The 17,153-nt window shown below is 48.6% G+C and overlaps 1 protein-coding gene across 2 annotated transcripts in view; it reads right to left on the bottom strand.

Annotated features, from left to right (window-relative positions):
- The window catches only part of LOC140394922 (transducin-like enhancer protein 4), a 171,242-nt gene that overhangs the window by 67,977 nt on the left and 86,112 nt on the right, over positions 1 to 17,153 (bottom strand). For both annotated transcript variants that reach the window (XM_072482112.1, XM_072482113.1), the window contains one exon: positions 15,808 to 15,912. In XM_072482112.1, the coding sequence (XP_072338213.1) occupies positions 15,808 to 15,912 (105 nt within the window). The remainder of the gene's footprint in view (positions 1 to 15,807; positions 15,913 to 17,153) is intronic.

Here is a 17,153-nt window from a genome sequence, read left to right as displayed (position 1 = left end):
CCCACAGTCCAAAGATGTGCAGGTTAGGTGGATTGTCCATGATAAATTGTCCCCTAGTGTCCAAAGAAAAGGTTAGGTGGGGTTACTGGGTTATGGGGATACGGTGGAGATGTGGGCTTAGGTAGGGCGCCCTTTCCAAGGGCTGGTGCAGACTCGATGGGCCGAATGGCCTCCTTCTGCACTGTAAATTCTATGATTCTATGAAACCTCGGGAAGAGGGCATAAAGGGCTAAAAAACAAGTAGCCGGCGGGAGCTCCCTGATGCACGACCTCCCCTGACATTCCGTCACCAGATTTAAACTCCCAAACTTTAAACTCAGGAATGCAACATGAACCAATAAACCGCAGACAGCTTCAGTTAGGGCCTTCCAATGTTCTTGTACTACCCAGAGCACAAATCCAGCTGGCTTCTGCACGCCCAGCATTAATGCCTTGTTCAAAAAGGCCATTCTTCACACTTTAGGCAGACATTTTCAGTCTGTTTTCTTAATATGGTCCCTCAAGAATTTGGAACACATCTGGTCACTTTTAGGTGAGGGGACCAGAGCGCGAGGGGGGGGGGACCAGAGCGCGAGGGGGGGGGACCAGAGCGCGAGGGGGGGGGGGACCAGAGCGCGAGGGGGGGGGGACCAGAGCGCGAGGGGGGGGGGACCAGAGCGCGAGGGGGGGGGGACCAGAGCGCGAGGGGGGGGGGGACCAGAGCGCGAGGGGGGGGGGACCAGAGCGCGAGGGGGGGGGGACCAGAGCGCGAGGGGGGGGGGGACCAGAGCGCGAGGGGGGGGGGGGGACCAGAGCGCGAGGGGGGGGGGACCAGAGCGCGAGGGGGGGGGGGACCAGAGCGCGAGGGGGGGGGGACCAGAGCGCGAGGGGGGGGGGGGACCAGAGCGCGAGGGGGGGGGGGACCAGAGCGCGAGGGGGGGGGACCAGAGCGCGAGGGGGGGACCAGAGCGCGAGGGGGGGGGGACCAGAGCGCGAGGGGGGGGGGACCAGAGCGCGAGGGGGGGGGGGGACCAGAGCGCGAGGGGGGGGGGGGACCAGAGCGCGAGGGGGGGGGGGGGACCAGAGCGCGAGGGGGGGGGGGGACCAGAGCGCGAGGGGGGGGGGACCAGAGCGCGAGGGGGGGGGACCAGAGCGCGAGGGGGGGGGACCAGAGCGCGAGGGGGGGGGACCAGAGCGCGAGGGGGGGGGGACCAGAGCGCGAGGGGGGGGGGACCAGAGCGCGAGGGGGGGGGGGGCCAGAGCGCGAGGGGGGGGGGGGCCAGAGCGCGAGGGGGGGGGGGGCCAGAGCGCGAGGGGGGGGGGGCCAGAGCGCGAGGGGGGGGGGCCAGAGCGCGAGGGGGGGGACCAGAGCGCGAGGGGGGGGACCAGAGCGCGAGGGGGGGCACCAGAGCGCGAGGGGGGGGACCAGAGCGCGAGGGGGGGACCGAGCGCGAGGGAGAGGGAGAGAGAGAGAGAGAGAGAATAAAAATCGAGAATAGAGTAGAGAGAGAGAGAGCGCGCGAGAGAGAAAGATGGTGGGAAAGGAAATGATTTGGTTGGTACATGAAACCTCTGCTTGGGTTACACGTGGATTCATAGTTCAATGGATTTCAACTTTTGTTATTTTGACCCATGTCAGTCCCTAGTGGGCTAAAGTCTGTTCTTAATTATTTTTAGGAAGCCCATTTAAAATGAGACCTCGTTATCCTGAGGCATTAAGATGCCATTCTTCTCTGATATACAGTCCCCTTATAGCAGCCGTGGTGATGAAGCTGCTATCACCAACCCTCCCTGCAGATGATGGATGCGATCCAGATGTTTGAAACCACACAAAAAAAAAAAAAAGTGGAAACAAGCTTCAGAAAAGGGCAGGGGCGAGAAATCCAACCACATTTGGTAGGCCAGAAAATAATTAGAGTGGCAACTCGGCTGAATTGGAGCGGCGATGGGAAAACGCATAACAAAGCCATTTTTGGGTCAAGTCCTGTGGCCTCAAACTAAGCGCTTACCAATTACTACCACATTCACAAAAGGAAATGCTTTTCCTGCCAAATATCGGCATCTGTCCACAAAGAAATAAGGAATAACCATCTGACTATGTTTTTCTTGATCATCGTCTTGCCGCAGGAGTTTGGTCGTCCTGAGCTCCCGGTGTAGCATGTGACAAGCTGGCACAGTTCAAATAAAATCACTTCACAAAACGAAATCCATCGCAGTTTCTAGGCAAGATTAGCAAACGATTTTGATTTAAGCCCTAGTTGTTCACCAGCAAAGGCCAAACTAGCAGTAAACACAGGAAGGAAGTCGAAGTGGAACTTCTGACATTGCCATCAGCGGGTCTGAACAACGGGTCAAGGGTCAGTCAGAAAAGAAGAAACAGACCACCAAAAGCTACACTTTTTTTTTAAAAAGCAAAACAAACTTTGATTAAGACTGGAAGAAGAAAACATCGACAACACTGCTTCCTTTGACTTGCCTGGCATGGAGCAAGTTGGAAAAAGCCTTTCTCATCTGCGAATATCAGAAACTTGGCCCCTAATTCAAGCATTGCCCACTTCGAATGCCATGGGGGAAATCTGAAGGTGAACAGATTTCTTTTTTTCTTCCCAAAGTGAGAATCAATTTTCAAAACCTACAAGGTGGGTGGAATTCTCCCAAACTGCTGTTGGTGGTTCAATGGAGGGAATGGGGGGGCGGGGGGGGGGGGGGGGGAAAGAGAGAAGAGATATGGCAGGAAGCCCCAGAAAAGGGCCAACCTGTTCCAATAAGGAAAACTGGTGGGGCCAACAAATCCAGTAAACCCTGGGTAGAGGGTTTTACAGCAGTGGATAAAGAGAAAAAGGGAGGCCTATGGAAAATAGAGGGTGCAAAGCGGCAGAAGCCCTGACAGGCATACAGATTGTGCAAGAGGGAACTTAAAAAGAAAATTAGGAGAGCAAAAAGAGGACTTGAAAGTATACTGGCAGGTAAAATAAATGAAAATTCTAAGTTGTTTTAGAAGTATATTTCGGGTAAAAGGATAACTAGGGAAAGAGTGGGGCCCATTGCGGACCACAGTAGTAACGTGTGTGAAGCCAGAGGATGGAGACAGGGTTCTAAATGAATACTTTAGGCACGCTCCAAAGAAGCTCGCCATAGTGCAGTGTGGCTGATAAAAGCCGGGAGACCTTCCGGGGTCACCCGCCTCGCAACGCCTCGCGAGATCCAATGCGATCTCGCGTAGAAGTTGTGATGTAAATCCTGCCCACAGTGGACGGCATCACTTTTTGGCAAATCTGCGCAGTAGAGGGGGACATCTCGTCTACCATAGCGCGTTTGGGCTGGGTAGCAGTGCCAGGCTGGGACCCAGGTGGCACTGCCAGGGTTCCCAGGTGGCACCAGCAGTGCCAGGGCACCACCCTGCCCAAAGGGCATGCAGCTGGGAGCCTCCGATCCCCTGGGAAACACCCAGGAGTGCCGTGCCACCTAGTCCCTGTTTGTGGGGCCCAGGGTTGAACTGTGTCGCCCGAGGTCTCGGAGGTGAAGGGGTTCAATCCCAAAGCCTGAGGAACCTCGGCAATCTGCACATGGTCTCGCAAGATCGCATTAGATCTCGCGAGGCATTGAGAACCGGGTAGATCCCGGGAGTGGGATCTCCCGGCTTTTATCGGCCATGCTGTGCCACGCATGGCGAGCTGCTTATCTGGTGCAGTATGGTCATTGGATCGTGCCCTTCGTCTCAAAATGGGAGAATACCATCCGATATCTTGAATATTACATGGAGCATCACAAGGAAGGCATTAACATGAGCAATGATTAGTCCAAGTGTTTACAAAGTACATTTAAAAAGGCTGTATTTTAAGAGACCACTAATGTAATATTCACAGTTGTCAGAAGTGACAACTGATAATTCCACAGTGACTTTAACATCGTAAAATATCCCAAGGAGTTCAGGAAGCAGACCTGAAAGATGGTGTTTTTAAAATTATTTTTACAGGACGTGGGGATTGCAGGCTGTGCCAGAATGTGTTACCCTGGAGGGGGCAATTAAGAGGCAACCACATTGCTGGAGTCACATGTAGGCCAGACCAGGTAAGGACGACAGATTTATTTCCCTAAAGGATATTAACAAACTAAGGATCGGTTGTTAGCTCATCATTAAGACTTTTAATTTCAGGGCAGCACGGTGGTTAGCACTGCTGCACGGCGCCGAGGATCCGGGTTCAATCCTGGCCCCGGGTCACTGTCCGTGTGGAGTTTGCACATTCTCCCCGTGTCTGCGTGGGTCTTACCCCCACAACCCAAAAAGATGTGCAGGGTGGGTGGATTGGCAACGCTAAATTGTCCCTTAATCGGAAAGAAGTATTGGGTTCTTTAAATTAAAAAAAAAACTTTTATTCCACACTTTTTTTAAAAATTCAAATTGCATCATCTGTCGTGGTGGGATTCGAACCATGTAGGCACGGTAAATGGCAGAGATATCTTCAGGCTTTCAGAACTGTATTGTCAGGTGTACAGGAGATTGAAGGATGATCTAATATAATGAAATGATTAAACAATTTGATGGGGTTGATAGAAAGGAACAATTTCCGCTGGTGAGGGAATCCAGGATAATTACTTTAAAATTAAAACTGGTCGACCAGGAGGGAGATCAGGACACACGCCTCAGAGGCTAGTGAAAGCCTGGGCCTACCGCCCACAAAATGCTGCTGAGGTGGGCGGGAGTCTCAATTCAAAGCGGAGATTGACAGATTTTATTGGGCAAGAGGATGGAACCAAGGTGCGAAGTAGAATGAAAATACAGGTCAGCCATGATCAACTTGAACAGCAAAACAGGTTTAATGGGCTGAATGGCCCACTCCAATTTCCTAACAAGATGACCTAGGCAAGAACAGATGGCAGCCTCATTGGCTAAAGCAAATTTAAATCTGATGTTGTACGGACAAGGAGGAGGCCATTCAGCCCCTCGAGCCTGCCCCACCGGTTAATAAGATAATGGATGATCTGGTAGTAACCTCAAATCTGCACTCCATCTATCCCCCAATAATCTATCACCAACAATCTATCCACCACGACCTTAAAAATGTTCAAAGACTCCACCGCATTCCCAGAGTTCCAAAGACTCATGGTCCTTCATCAGCTTTGAATGGTCGACCACCATTTTTACACAATGGCTCCTAGTTCTAGAGTCCCACAAGAGAGGAAACATCCTCTCCACATCTAACCTGTCAAGATCCCTCAGGATCTTGTGTTTCAACCAAGTCATCTTCTAAACTCCAGCGGATAGAAGCCCAGCCTTTCCACAAAAGACACCCCACCCATTCCAGGTATTAGTCTGGTAAACCTTCTCTGAACTGCTTCCAATGCAGTAACTTCCTTCCTTAAATAAGGAGACCAATACTGTACACAGTACTCCAGATGTGGCCTCATTACAGCATGGTGGCATAGTGGTTGGCACTGTGGCTTCACAACGCCAGGGTCCCAGGTTCGATTCCCGGCTTGGGTCACTGTCTGCGTGGGTTTCCTCCAGTTTTCTCCCACAAGTCCTGGAAGACGTGCTGTTAGGTAATTTGGACATTCTGAATTCTCCCTCTGTGTACCTGAACAGGTGCCAGAGTGTGGCGGCTAGGAGATTTTCACAGTAACTTCATTGCAGTGTTAATGTAAACCTACTTGTGACAATAAAGATTATTTATTTATAGTGCCCTGTATAACTGACGCATAACCTTGCTACATTTTATTGATTCCCCTCACAACAAGTGACAACATTCTATTGGCTTCCCTAATTCCTGGTTGTACCTGCATACTAGCATTCTGTGATTGATGCACCAACACACCCAGATCCCTCTGCACCTCAAGAGCTCTGCAATCTATCACCATTTAGATAATATACTTTTTTTTTCATTCTTAGTGCCAAAATGGACAGTTTCACATTTGCCAAATCTTTGCCACTCACTTCACCTTTCTGTGTCCCTTGTAGCCTCCTTAAGTCCTCTTCACAACTGACTTTCTCCATCTTTGTGTCCTCAGCAGATTTGGCAACTATCCCTTCATCGAAGTAATTTACATAAATTGGAAACAGCGGAGGTGATCAAGAGCATCTTTGCAGCATCGACGGATAGAATGCATTGTACACATTCCAACCGGGCATATGAATTTTAGGCAACCATAAAAATCCATTCCCCTCCTGACATATCACCTTCCATTGCGCTCCCTCGTGATTCTCCTTCCCCTAGCCTAAACAGGTGGAGCTGCTGGATTTTTAGGAAGTATTAGGAAGCAGACTCACCAGGAACTGAAATTAGGCTGAAGCTCAATAATTCAACAACAGAATCACGTTTGGTGATCGACCGGAGAACCCCCGTTTACACGAGAATCGGAGGTGGTGCCGTTTTTGCGATGCTCCACCCCCTCAAAAGCAGCGTACTCAAGGAATACGCCGCACGCCGTTGGGAAGGCCTCAGGACATCATATGAGGCCCTCTCCCGATGTTCCGCCCCCGGTGGGCCGAGTTGCCGACGGCGTCGCTCGCGTGTGCTCATACCGCGCCAGAGACCTTGCGTGGTCAGCTACGGACCGTCTCCGGTGCCGCCACAGTCGGGGGTGTCTTTGGCGGGGGGGTGGTCAGGGGTAGCGAGGGGGCTGTTATCGGCAGGCTGGGTCCACGCGCGACCGGCGCCATGTTGCATGGCGTGGTCGCCACAGGCCGCCATCGTGCGCATGCGTGGCCACGGACTCAGCCATTCTGTGGCCGTATCCGCAAGTAAAAGTGGGGGCTTTACGCTGCGCGGCTGCTAGCCCCGCACCGGGCATAGCCGCAGGATCGGAGACCATCAGACCATCAGACTCACCATGGACTATTCGCCAAAATCAGTTGCATTCTTGGACACACTCGTCTCCATCAAGGACGGTCACCTCAGCACTTCACTTTACCGCAAACCCACGGATAACCTCACGATGCTCCACTTCTCCAGCTTCCACCCTAAACACATTAAAGAAGCCATCCCCTATGGACAAGCGCTCCGTATACACAGGATCTGCTCAGACGAGGAGGAGCATTACAGACATCTACAGACGTTGAAAGATGCCCTCGTACGAACGGGATATGGCGCTCGACTCATCGATCGACAGTCCCAACGCGCCACAGCAAAAAACCGCACCGACCTCCTCAGAAGACAAACATGGGACACAGCCGCCAGATTACCCTTCGTCGTCCAGTACTTTCCCGGAGCGGAGAAACTACGATATCTTCTTCACAGCCTTCAACACGTCATCGATGAAGATGAACATCTTGCTAAGGTCATCCCCACACCCCCACTACTTGCCTTCAAACAACTGCGCAACCTCAAACAAACCATTGTTTGCAGGAAACTACCCAGCCTTCAGAACAGTGACCACGACACCACACAACCTTGCCATGGTAATCTCTGCAAGACGTGCCAGATCATCGACATGGATACCACCATTACACGTGAGAACACCACCCACCAGGTACGCGGTACATACTCATGCGACTCGGCCAACATTGTCTACCTCATACGCTGCAGGAAAGGATGTCCCGAAGCGTGGTACATTGGCGAGACCATGCAGACGCTGCTACAACGAATGAACGGACATCGCGCGACAATCACCAGGCAGGAATGTTCCCTTCCAGTCGGGGAAAACTTCAGCAGTCAAGGGCATTCAGCCTCTGATCTCCGGGTAAGCGTTCTCCAAGGTGGCCTTCAGGACGCGCGACAACGCACAATCGCCGAGCAGAAGCTTATAGCCAAGTTCCGCACACATGAGTGCGGCCTCAACCGGGACCTGGGATTCATGTCGCATTACATTCATCCCCCACCATCTGGCCTGCGAAATCCTACCAACTGTCCTGGCTTGATACAATTCACACCTCTTTAACCTGGGGTTACCCCATCTCTGGATCTGTAAACACTTAATTACCTGCTAAGGCTCGCATTCCAAGCATTGTCTGGCATCTTTGAATCTGTCTATATATATATATATATATATATATATGTTTCTGGAACATACCCCTTCATTCACCTGAGGAAGGAGCAGCGCTCCGAAAGCTAGTGACATCGAAACAAACCTGTTGGACTTTAACCTGGTGTTGTAAGACTTCTTACTGTGCTCACCCCAGTCCAACGCCGGCATCTCCACATCACTTCTATGACCTAGCCAGTTCTGTATCCACTTTGCCAGCTCACCCCTGATCCTGTGTGACTTCACCTTTTGTACCAGTATAACATGAGGGACCTTGTCAAAGGCCTTACTGAAGTCCATATAGACAACATCCACTGCCCTACCTGCATCAATCATCTTTGTGACCTCTTCGAAAAACTCTTATCTAGTTAGTGCGACACGACCTCCCCTTCACAAAACCATGCTGCCTCTCACTAATACGTCCATTTGCTTCCAAATGGGAGTAGATCCTGTCTCGAAGAATTCTCTCCAGTAATTTCCCTACCAAAGACATAAGGCTCACCGGCCTGTAGTTCCCTGGATTATCTTTGCTAACCTTCTTAAACAGAGGAACAACATTGGCTATTCTGAAGTCCTCCGGGACATCACCTGAAGACAGGGAGGATCCAAAGATTTCTGTCAAGGCCTCAGCAATTTCCTCTCTAGCCTCCTTCAGTATTCTGGGGTAGATCCCATCCGGCCCTGGGGACTTATCTACCTTAATATTTTTCAAGACGCCCAGCACCTCGTCTTTTTGGATCTCAATGTGACCCATGCTATCTACACACCCTTCTCCAGACTCAACGTCCACCAATTCCTTCTCTTTGGTGAATACTAATGCAAAGTATTCATTTAGTACCTCGCTCATTTCCTCTGGCTCCACACGTAGATTCCCTTCCCTATCCTTCAGTGGGCCAACCCTTTCCCTGGCTACCCTCTTGCTTTTTATGTATGTGTAATAAGCCTTGGGATTTTCCTTAACCCTATTTGTCAATGACTTTTTGTGACCTCTTCTATCCTTCCTGAATCCTTGCTTCAGTTCCTTCCTACTTTCCTTATATTCCATACAGGCTTCGTCTGTTCCCAGCTTTCTAGCCCCGACAAATGCCTCCTTTTTCTTTTTGACGAGGCCTACAATATCTCTCGATATCCAAGGTTCCTGAAATTTGCCGTATTTATCCTTCTTCCGCACAGGAACATGCCGGTCCTGAATTCCTTTCAATTGACATTTGAAAACCTCCTACATGTCAAATCCTCCTCCAATCTAGGTTCTTCAGTTCCCGCCTAATATTGTTAGAATTAGCCTTCCCCCAATTTAGCACATTCACCCTAGGACCATTCTTATCCTTGTCCAGCAGCACTTTAAAACTTACTGAATTGTGGTCACTGTTCCCGAAATGCTCCCCTACTGAAACTTCTACCACCTGGCCAAGCTCATTCCCCAATACCAGGTCCAGTACCGCCCCTTCCCTAGTTAGACTGTCTACATATTATATTAAGAAGCACTCCTGGATCCTCCTTTCAAACTCTGCCCCGTCTAGGCCCCTAGCACTAAGTGAGTCCCAGTCAATATTGGGGAAGTTGAAGTCTCCCATCACAACAAACCTGTTGTTTTTATTTGTTTCCAAAATCTGTCTACCTATCTGCTCCTCTATCTCCCGCTGGCTGTTGGGAGGCCTGTATAAACCCCCAACATTGTGACTGCACCTTTCTTATTCCAGATCTCTACCCATATAGCCTCGCTGCCCTCTGAGGTGTCCTCCCGCAGTACAGCGGTGATATTCTCCCTAACCAGTAGCGCAACTCCGCCACCCCTTTTACATCCCCTCTATCCCGCCTGAAACATCTAAATCCTGGAATGTTTAGCTGCCAATCCTGTTCTTCCCGCAACCAGGTCTCTGTAATGGCAACAACATCATAGTTCCAAGTACTAATCCAAGCTCTAAATTAATCTGCCTTACCCATAATACTTCTTGCATTAAAACATATGCACTTCAGGCCACCAGACCCGCTGTTTTCAACAACATCTCCCTGTCTGCTCTTCCTCAGAGCCATACTGTCCCTATTCCCTAGTTCTCCCTCAATGCTTTCACCTTCTGACCTATTGCTCCGGTACGCACCCCCCTGCCATACTAGTTTAAACCCTCCCATGTAACACTAGCAAACCTCACGGCCAGGATATTTATGCTTCTCCAGTTTAGATGCAACCCGTCCTTCTTATACAGGTCACACTTGTCCCAGAAGAGCACCCAGTGGTCCAGATAACAGAAACCCTCCCTCCTACACCAGCTGTTTAGCCATATGTTTAGCTGCTCTATCTTCCAATTCCTAGCCTCACTGGCACGTGGCACAGGGAGTAATCCCGAGATTACAACCCTAGAGATCCTGTCCTTTAACTTTCTGCCTAGCTCCCTGAACTCCTGCTGCAGGACCTCATGCCCCTTCCTGCCTATGTCGTTAGTCCCAATATGTACAACGACCTCTGCCTGTTTGCCCTCCCCCTTCAGGATGCCTGCTACCCATTCGGAGACATCCTGGACCCTGGGACCAGGGAGGCAACATACCATCCTGGAGTCTCTTTCACGTCCACAGATGCGCCTATCTGTGCCCCTGACTATAGAGTCCCCTATGACTATTGCTCTTCTGTGCTTTGACCCTCACTTCTGAACATCAGAGCCAGCCGTGGTGCCACTGCTCTGGCTGCTGCTGTTTTCCCGTGATAGGCTATCCCCCCGACAGTATCCAAAGGGGTATACCTGTTCAAGAGGGGGACAACCACAGGGGAAATACAACAAATTATTAAAAGATGTGGGTCAGGTGAACTCCATGATACACTTTGGGGTTCTCTAAACCTTGGCCCATAACAAATGTCAGTTTGCTAAGTAGTGCTTGGGCCACAATCACAGCCTCCCACTCTTCACAATCCATCCATCTCCTTTAATAAGCATCACCCACAGAGCCTCAGCAGAGAAGGAAGCTTACCAGAAACTAAACTAAAACGAGTCAAGAAATTTCACGCAAGTGCGTTTTCCAAAATAGCAAAGGGGGGTCCAGTTCCCACCCTCTCCCTCCTCCGCCATCTTAAGGGCAGCGCGGTCATTCTCTCCAATGGACACCACAGGGGTGCCTTAGCAGAGTCAAAACGCTGGCCAAAAATCAAGCCTCATCGCTGTTCAGTGGAGATTAATGAAGAAAATTGACCGGTTAGGCTGCTGAGGTTTGAGATTACCGAGGTAATTAAAAGACCAAGTATTACACAGGAGGTCACAGTACTACAGGAAACACCAGAGGATGTATTGGGAAAGAGCAGTCCTATATATGATTACATTACATCAAATAGAGGAATAGATCGAAGGAAAGCCCTGCTAGTTTTTCATATTTTTATTGATGAAAGTTTAGCTATGGAAAGACAATACAAGTAACAATGCAGTATTACTGTAACGAGGCCAAGAGGGAGATTGGTAGGAAACCGAAAACAGTAAATTGCCCTCAAGGTCATATCGAGTCAAAATTCTCTCTTGTCTTAATGCTACGGGGACCATCAGTCAGGATCTGGCGGTCCCATCAAACCCGCTCCACCACCATTAGTCAATTGTGTACCTCCTTCCCTCACCTACATCTCAACTCAAAAATAGAAGCAGTGCTACCGACATCCACTGTGGATATAACTGCGACAGACGCATAAATAGCACTTCAGCAGCTTGGGAGGACATTCATCTGATTCACAAGTCTTCGGTGCACTTTCTCCCAACTGAAGAGCAGAGAAGCCAGGCCTCCAGAGACCGCCAAAGAAGTTTCAATTTGCGAAACAGGGGAGCGGCACAATTTAATATAAAATGAAAAGGAAGTATGCAAAAATAAACGGCTTGAACGATCAGAAACAAAGTTCACCCACCAGACATCTGCCCTTCAGACACGTTGGAGAGCAAAACCCCAAAACACTGAGATTAAGCAATATAGAATGCTTTTTGGAGATACAATGTAACCACAAGTGCTAACTGCCATGCAAATTAGAGGCAGCACAAAATGGCTAGAGAATAATCCTAGAAATGGGCTGCAAGTTTAATGGGTACAGGAGACTCCGAATACAGATTCAGTCCAATTTAATTGGACAGTTCCACCCCAGCCCCCTCCTTTTCAAGAGTTTTTGAATGTAGATAAGAACGAACAGTAAGCCAATCTTGCAATTTCTAGCCTCTATATCCGAAACACTCGTTCATCCACTCTACAGCTTCTTATAGAACATTCCTAATGATGTGCTGGAAGAGGCAAAAATGCACAGATATATTGAAAGGTTGAAGGGGAATCCAAGCACATCAGGCGTTTTTTTGAGGGGAGACGGTTTAGCGGAGTACACTCCTCCAATGTAAATTTTGGACATTTTCAAGCAGACCATTTTGAGACAACAAATGGATCAGTCAGTCAATCCCCCACCTGAACCAGGTAACACCATCATGAATAATGGAACGTGAACAAAATTAGACAGCTAACATATTAACGGCAGTAATTAATATTTCATCGCTCAACTAATTCATATGTTTTCTGAAACCAAAACGCAACTTTTATTTTATAAAAGGAACAATTTATAATATTCTTTTTCAAGTATTTCAATTTTTAATTCAATTTTGATATATTCAAATACATCAACTTAAGGTTTAAAAATAGATGGTTAAGCAGAAACTATTTATCTTTCAAAATAATTTTCTTTCCGATAGTTTGTTAAATAGTTTCAACAGTTATTTGCATCATTGGGTAGAGAGAGGAAAAGATTGGGATTTTCCTTCCCATTCCCACTTCATGCAAGGTCACTATTCGGAGAGGGACTACACCGATCATATTGTCCAGCTAGGAACTATTCATGGGCTTCTGCAGTCCCTCAGAACAGAGCTAGTCAAGCTCTAGCCAGCATTTGTAGGCATCAAGGCATTGGCAATGCTTCCAGCTACATAACCTCATCTTAAAATGATGGGTTCCGACATCACAAACACTTGGGGCTCTGCAGGAGGATTTCCCCAACCGCCACCTCGCTCTCTGTTGTCAGTGTTACAAATTACATATATTATATGCATTATACTATACGGTTATATACAAGTTACCACTATTGCCCAGCAACCAAAGAGCTAACACGCATTACCATCTTGTCAATGTAACTTATAAGCTGTGCCTCAAAGCCTTACTTACAAACACATCATAGAGAGAAAAGCCATTTCAGAGCTTCACTTCCATTTGCCTCACCATGAACTATCTTCGGGAGCAGCACATTGACACAGTAGATCTGCCTCATGGAACAAATCACAGGCACACACCGAGGTAGGGAGAAACATGGGATCACTTCACAAAAGGTGGAGATTCCAGACATTTCGGTGGAGGCTTTACTGAAAGATTGAACTGCATGTGTGGTGACAAAAGCAAGAGTAAGGGCGTGTCATGTGAGAGTACCTTTAAGAAATGGGTGTTTATCAAATAGCTGCAGCGATGTTAGTGTGTGGGTGGAACTGGGCTGTCTGTTTTTACTTTTGTTTTTGAGCTGGCAGCTACAGTGTGTGTTTAGTGTTGTTTTCAGAGTTGGAGCTGCATCCAGCCAAACAAGGTGTAATTTTGATTTTTCTCTGCATGAAAAGAATGTCTTCAGATCACCTGCTAATTTAAAAGTTATAACTGCTCTCAGTAGAGAATTTAAACCTGCTGTCTTTGTTAAAGAGGGTAGTTGTTTTATGGATGTTGCTAGGAAAGATTAAGGGTTACTTATAGAGTACTGTATTCTTTGGGGGAAGTATTTGAGTTGATAGTTGCTAAGATGTTTACTGTGCATTTATAAAATGTTAACTGGATTCATATAATAAACATTGTTTTGTTTTAAAAGTACTTTAGATCTCTGTTGCATCACACCTGTAGAGTGGGCCCTTGTGCTCCCCAAAACCAAAATCTATTAAATGTTGTGGGTAAGGTGAACTCCGTGATACACTTTGGGGTTCTCTAAACCCTGGCCTGTGAGAGGCGGGATGTAACTAAATGGGAGCAAAGTCCTGTAGAGAGCGCGTTTAGCCGCGTGGTTTCCCACACTCACAGCGGCGGGACACACGCTACAAAATGGCACTCCATTAGATAGAGGGCCTCAGCGTGGAACGTGTGGCCGAGGCCGCACATAGCCCTGTTTTGTGCAGGGAGGAGCGCCGCTCGCCGTAGGTCAGTGTAGCGAGAGATTGGGACGGATCACTGGAGCCCCTGAAGTGACCCCCAAGCCTAAATGCACTGTGGGAGGGTCCGCCACCCCACCCCCACCCCAACCTTCCTAGGGCATCCCCGGCCGGAATAGCATTGCGCAGAAAATGCCAGCTTGGCACCTTGGCAGAACCAGGCTGGCACTCAGGTGGCACCAGCAGTGCCAGGGCACCACCCGACCTAAAGGACATGCACTTGGGGGCCTCTGATACCCTGGGAGACCCCTATGAGTGCCGCTCCATCTGGCCCCCCCATTTGTGGAAACTAGTGCTGAACGGCGCTCTCCAGAGGTGAAGGAGTTAGGTCTCACGCCTATCAGCACATTAAAGTGAGACTCGCGGTCTTGCTCGAATATGCAGATTTACTAAAAAGTGATTCCGTCCACAAATCGGTGGGATTTACATCGTAATGTCTCACGAGATTGCGATAGATCTCACGAGGCACTGCAAGCTACGTGGATCCCGGGAGCGGGGTTTCCCGGCTTCGATCGGCCACACTGCGCCGTGGCGCGCTGCTTTTCGGGCTCAGCGTGGCCTATCAAGCACCCTCGAGTAACGAGGAATAGTTGCTTTGCTGTTGTCATCAGCTCCAGATGTGGAAGTCCCCGCAACCTACATAACTGACATGACCTTTGGTCATACTCGGCAAGACCAGATGTTGGGGGAGATCTGATAAAATATCAAACAAAGAAACTGGTCTTCCCAGCAGCCTTTCATAGCAAATCCAGTGAGGTTACATTGATGCCAGCTGTACATGAAAAACACACGTTCTGCATGCCCATTAACCTCAACATAAAGAAAATCTATAGCCTCATTATTTACCTATAATTGCATTTCCATATAATTTACATATTGTTAAAATTGCATTTACAGGAGCCACAAAACATCGAGATTTCCACCAAACCAAGTGGAGAAGCAATTATAACCTTTAGACTAGAGAGCAGTAAATTAACCCTTTGCAAAGCACATTCTGGAGCATGCAGACCACCAAAATCTAGCGACCCAAAGCAGTTAGCCCACCCAATATAACCCGGGCATCTCGATCAGCCTTTCACCATTCTACATTAGTTTCTGTACTGGACAGACACTAAACGCAGCACAAGCTTTGAATGTAAATTCTGTTCTCAACTTATAGAAAAGTGTTCCCAAATTGCTCAGATAAAAGAGGATCTGCCTGCACGAGCAGTTTTTTTTTGTTTGAAAACTGAACCCGAGCAGTCATCCACCCGTCAGCCTAAAAACGGAGGCTGGGCGGGAAACGGCCCTTAAGAGGCTATGAATTGGCCAATTAAGGGTGGGTTTCCCGTCCAAGACCCTGTCCGCCACAGTGTAAGTCGCTACTAGGTCAGGGCAGGTGGGAACCCGGAGGAAATCCCCTCTGTGCATTCCCCCCCCCCACCTCCTCAGAACCCACCGGTGGTTGAGGAGGTCTTTAATCCAACCGTATGAGTTTATCGAGTCTCACCGTTACCTCGGGAGAGTCTCATCATCAACTCCTTTCTGGGGCTGAGGGAACACTGGTCATCATTTCTTTTCTTGTGTGGAGATGGAGGTCGGGGGGGGGGGGGGCAAGGTGCCATGTAAGAAATGCCAGTTACGCAAAGTCTACAGTGCCCAACTAAAAGTAACTCCTTTGGAATAAAAGGTTGTGAATAAATATACATACTGGGGGTGGTAGAATGGGAAGTCCTCTGACCCCAATGGCAGCATTTAATTCGCCCATGGTCACCTGCTTTGCACGTTCTATGGTCTGGATTACCTGTTGTTGATGCTGGAAAGATACCAAAAAAAAGAGAAAGAAAGTCTGATAAAGTTGGATGGAATAAACCAATTCAATACCTGCATTCAAAGTCAAGTAACCGGGTTACATCATCTTCAAGACCCAATAGTGAGAGTGGGCATTTGCCTCAATATAATAGCTTATCAAAACTTGCTTTGGGAAAAAAAGAATCAGCATTCTGTTGGGAATTCCACATCTTATTGTTTAAACATTAGTGCCAGTTACCTGACAATACAATGACAGAAACACTTTAATGGCTGTAAAGCACTTTGCAATGTTCCATGATCGTGAAAGGCACCAAATAAATGCAAGTTTTTTTTTTAAACCCAAGAGTGCGGTTGCCTTTCTTTACTGGTGTTGTACATTACTAACATAGAACGGTCAACCCATCTAGAACGGTCAACCCATCTAGAACGGTCAACCCATCTAGAACGGTCAACACATCTAAGAGAATCCCAAAACTTGAGCACAAATATCACGATGAGGGTTAAATCCTCAGGAGGTCCCCTTTATCCCTTTGGAAATTTGACTGTTTTTTCCCCCCAGATGAGATGTTAAACCAGCGAACCGTTTTCTCTATCGAGTAGGTATAGCCACACGAGAAATAAGAGGGGTCCGCCAAATGGCCCACTGAGTCTGCTGCGCCATTTGATACAATCGTGGTTGATCTTGGGCTTTGACTCGGTTTTCCTGCCAACTCCCCATATCCCTTAATTCCCCCGGGACACCAAAAGACTCTGTCCGTCCAGTTTTCGATGTGTTCAACATTGGAGCATCGCCAACACTCTGGGTAGAGAATTCAACAGCAATGACCTTTTAGATAGAAGACATTTCTCTTCATCTCAGTCCTAAAGGATTGGTCCCTTATCCTGATACTCACAAGCCCTCCTCCCCACCCCGCCATGTTTTAATACTGCCCAATCCAAAGAAGCAATCTTTCAGCATCCATGTCCTATCCTTGAGAAGCTTATAGAATCATAGAATTTACAGTGCCGAATGAGGCCATTCTGCCCATCGAGCCTGCATCGGCCCTCGTAAAGAGCACCCTACTTAAGCCCACACCTCCACCACATCCCCGTAACCCCAGCTAAACGTTTTGGACACCAAGGGTAATTTAGCATGACCAATCCACCGAACCTGTACGTCTTTGGACTGTGGGAGGAAACCGGAGCACCCGGAGGAAACCCACGCAGACAAAGGGGAGAACGTGCAGACTCTGCACAGACAGTGAC

This window comes from Scyliorhinus torazame, chromosome 18, assembly GCF_047496885.1.
Source record: "Scyliorhinus torazame isolate Kashiwa2021f chromosome 18, sScyTor2.1, whole genome shotgun sequence".
NCBI classification, from domain to species: domain Eukaryota; kingdom Metazoa; phylum Chordata; class Chondrichthyes; order Carcharhiniformes; family Scyliorhinidae; genus Scyliorhinus; species Scyliorhinus torazame.
This window is presented reverse-complemented; position numbering and strand designations above follow the sequence as displayed.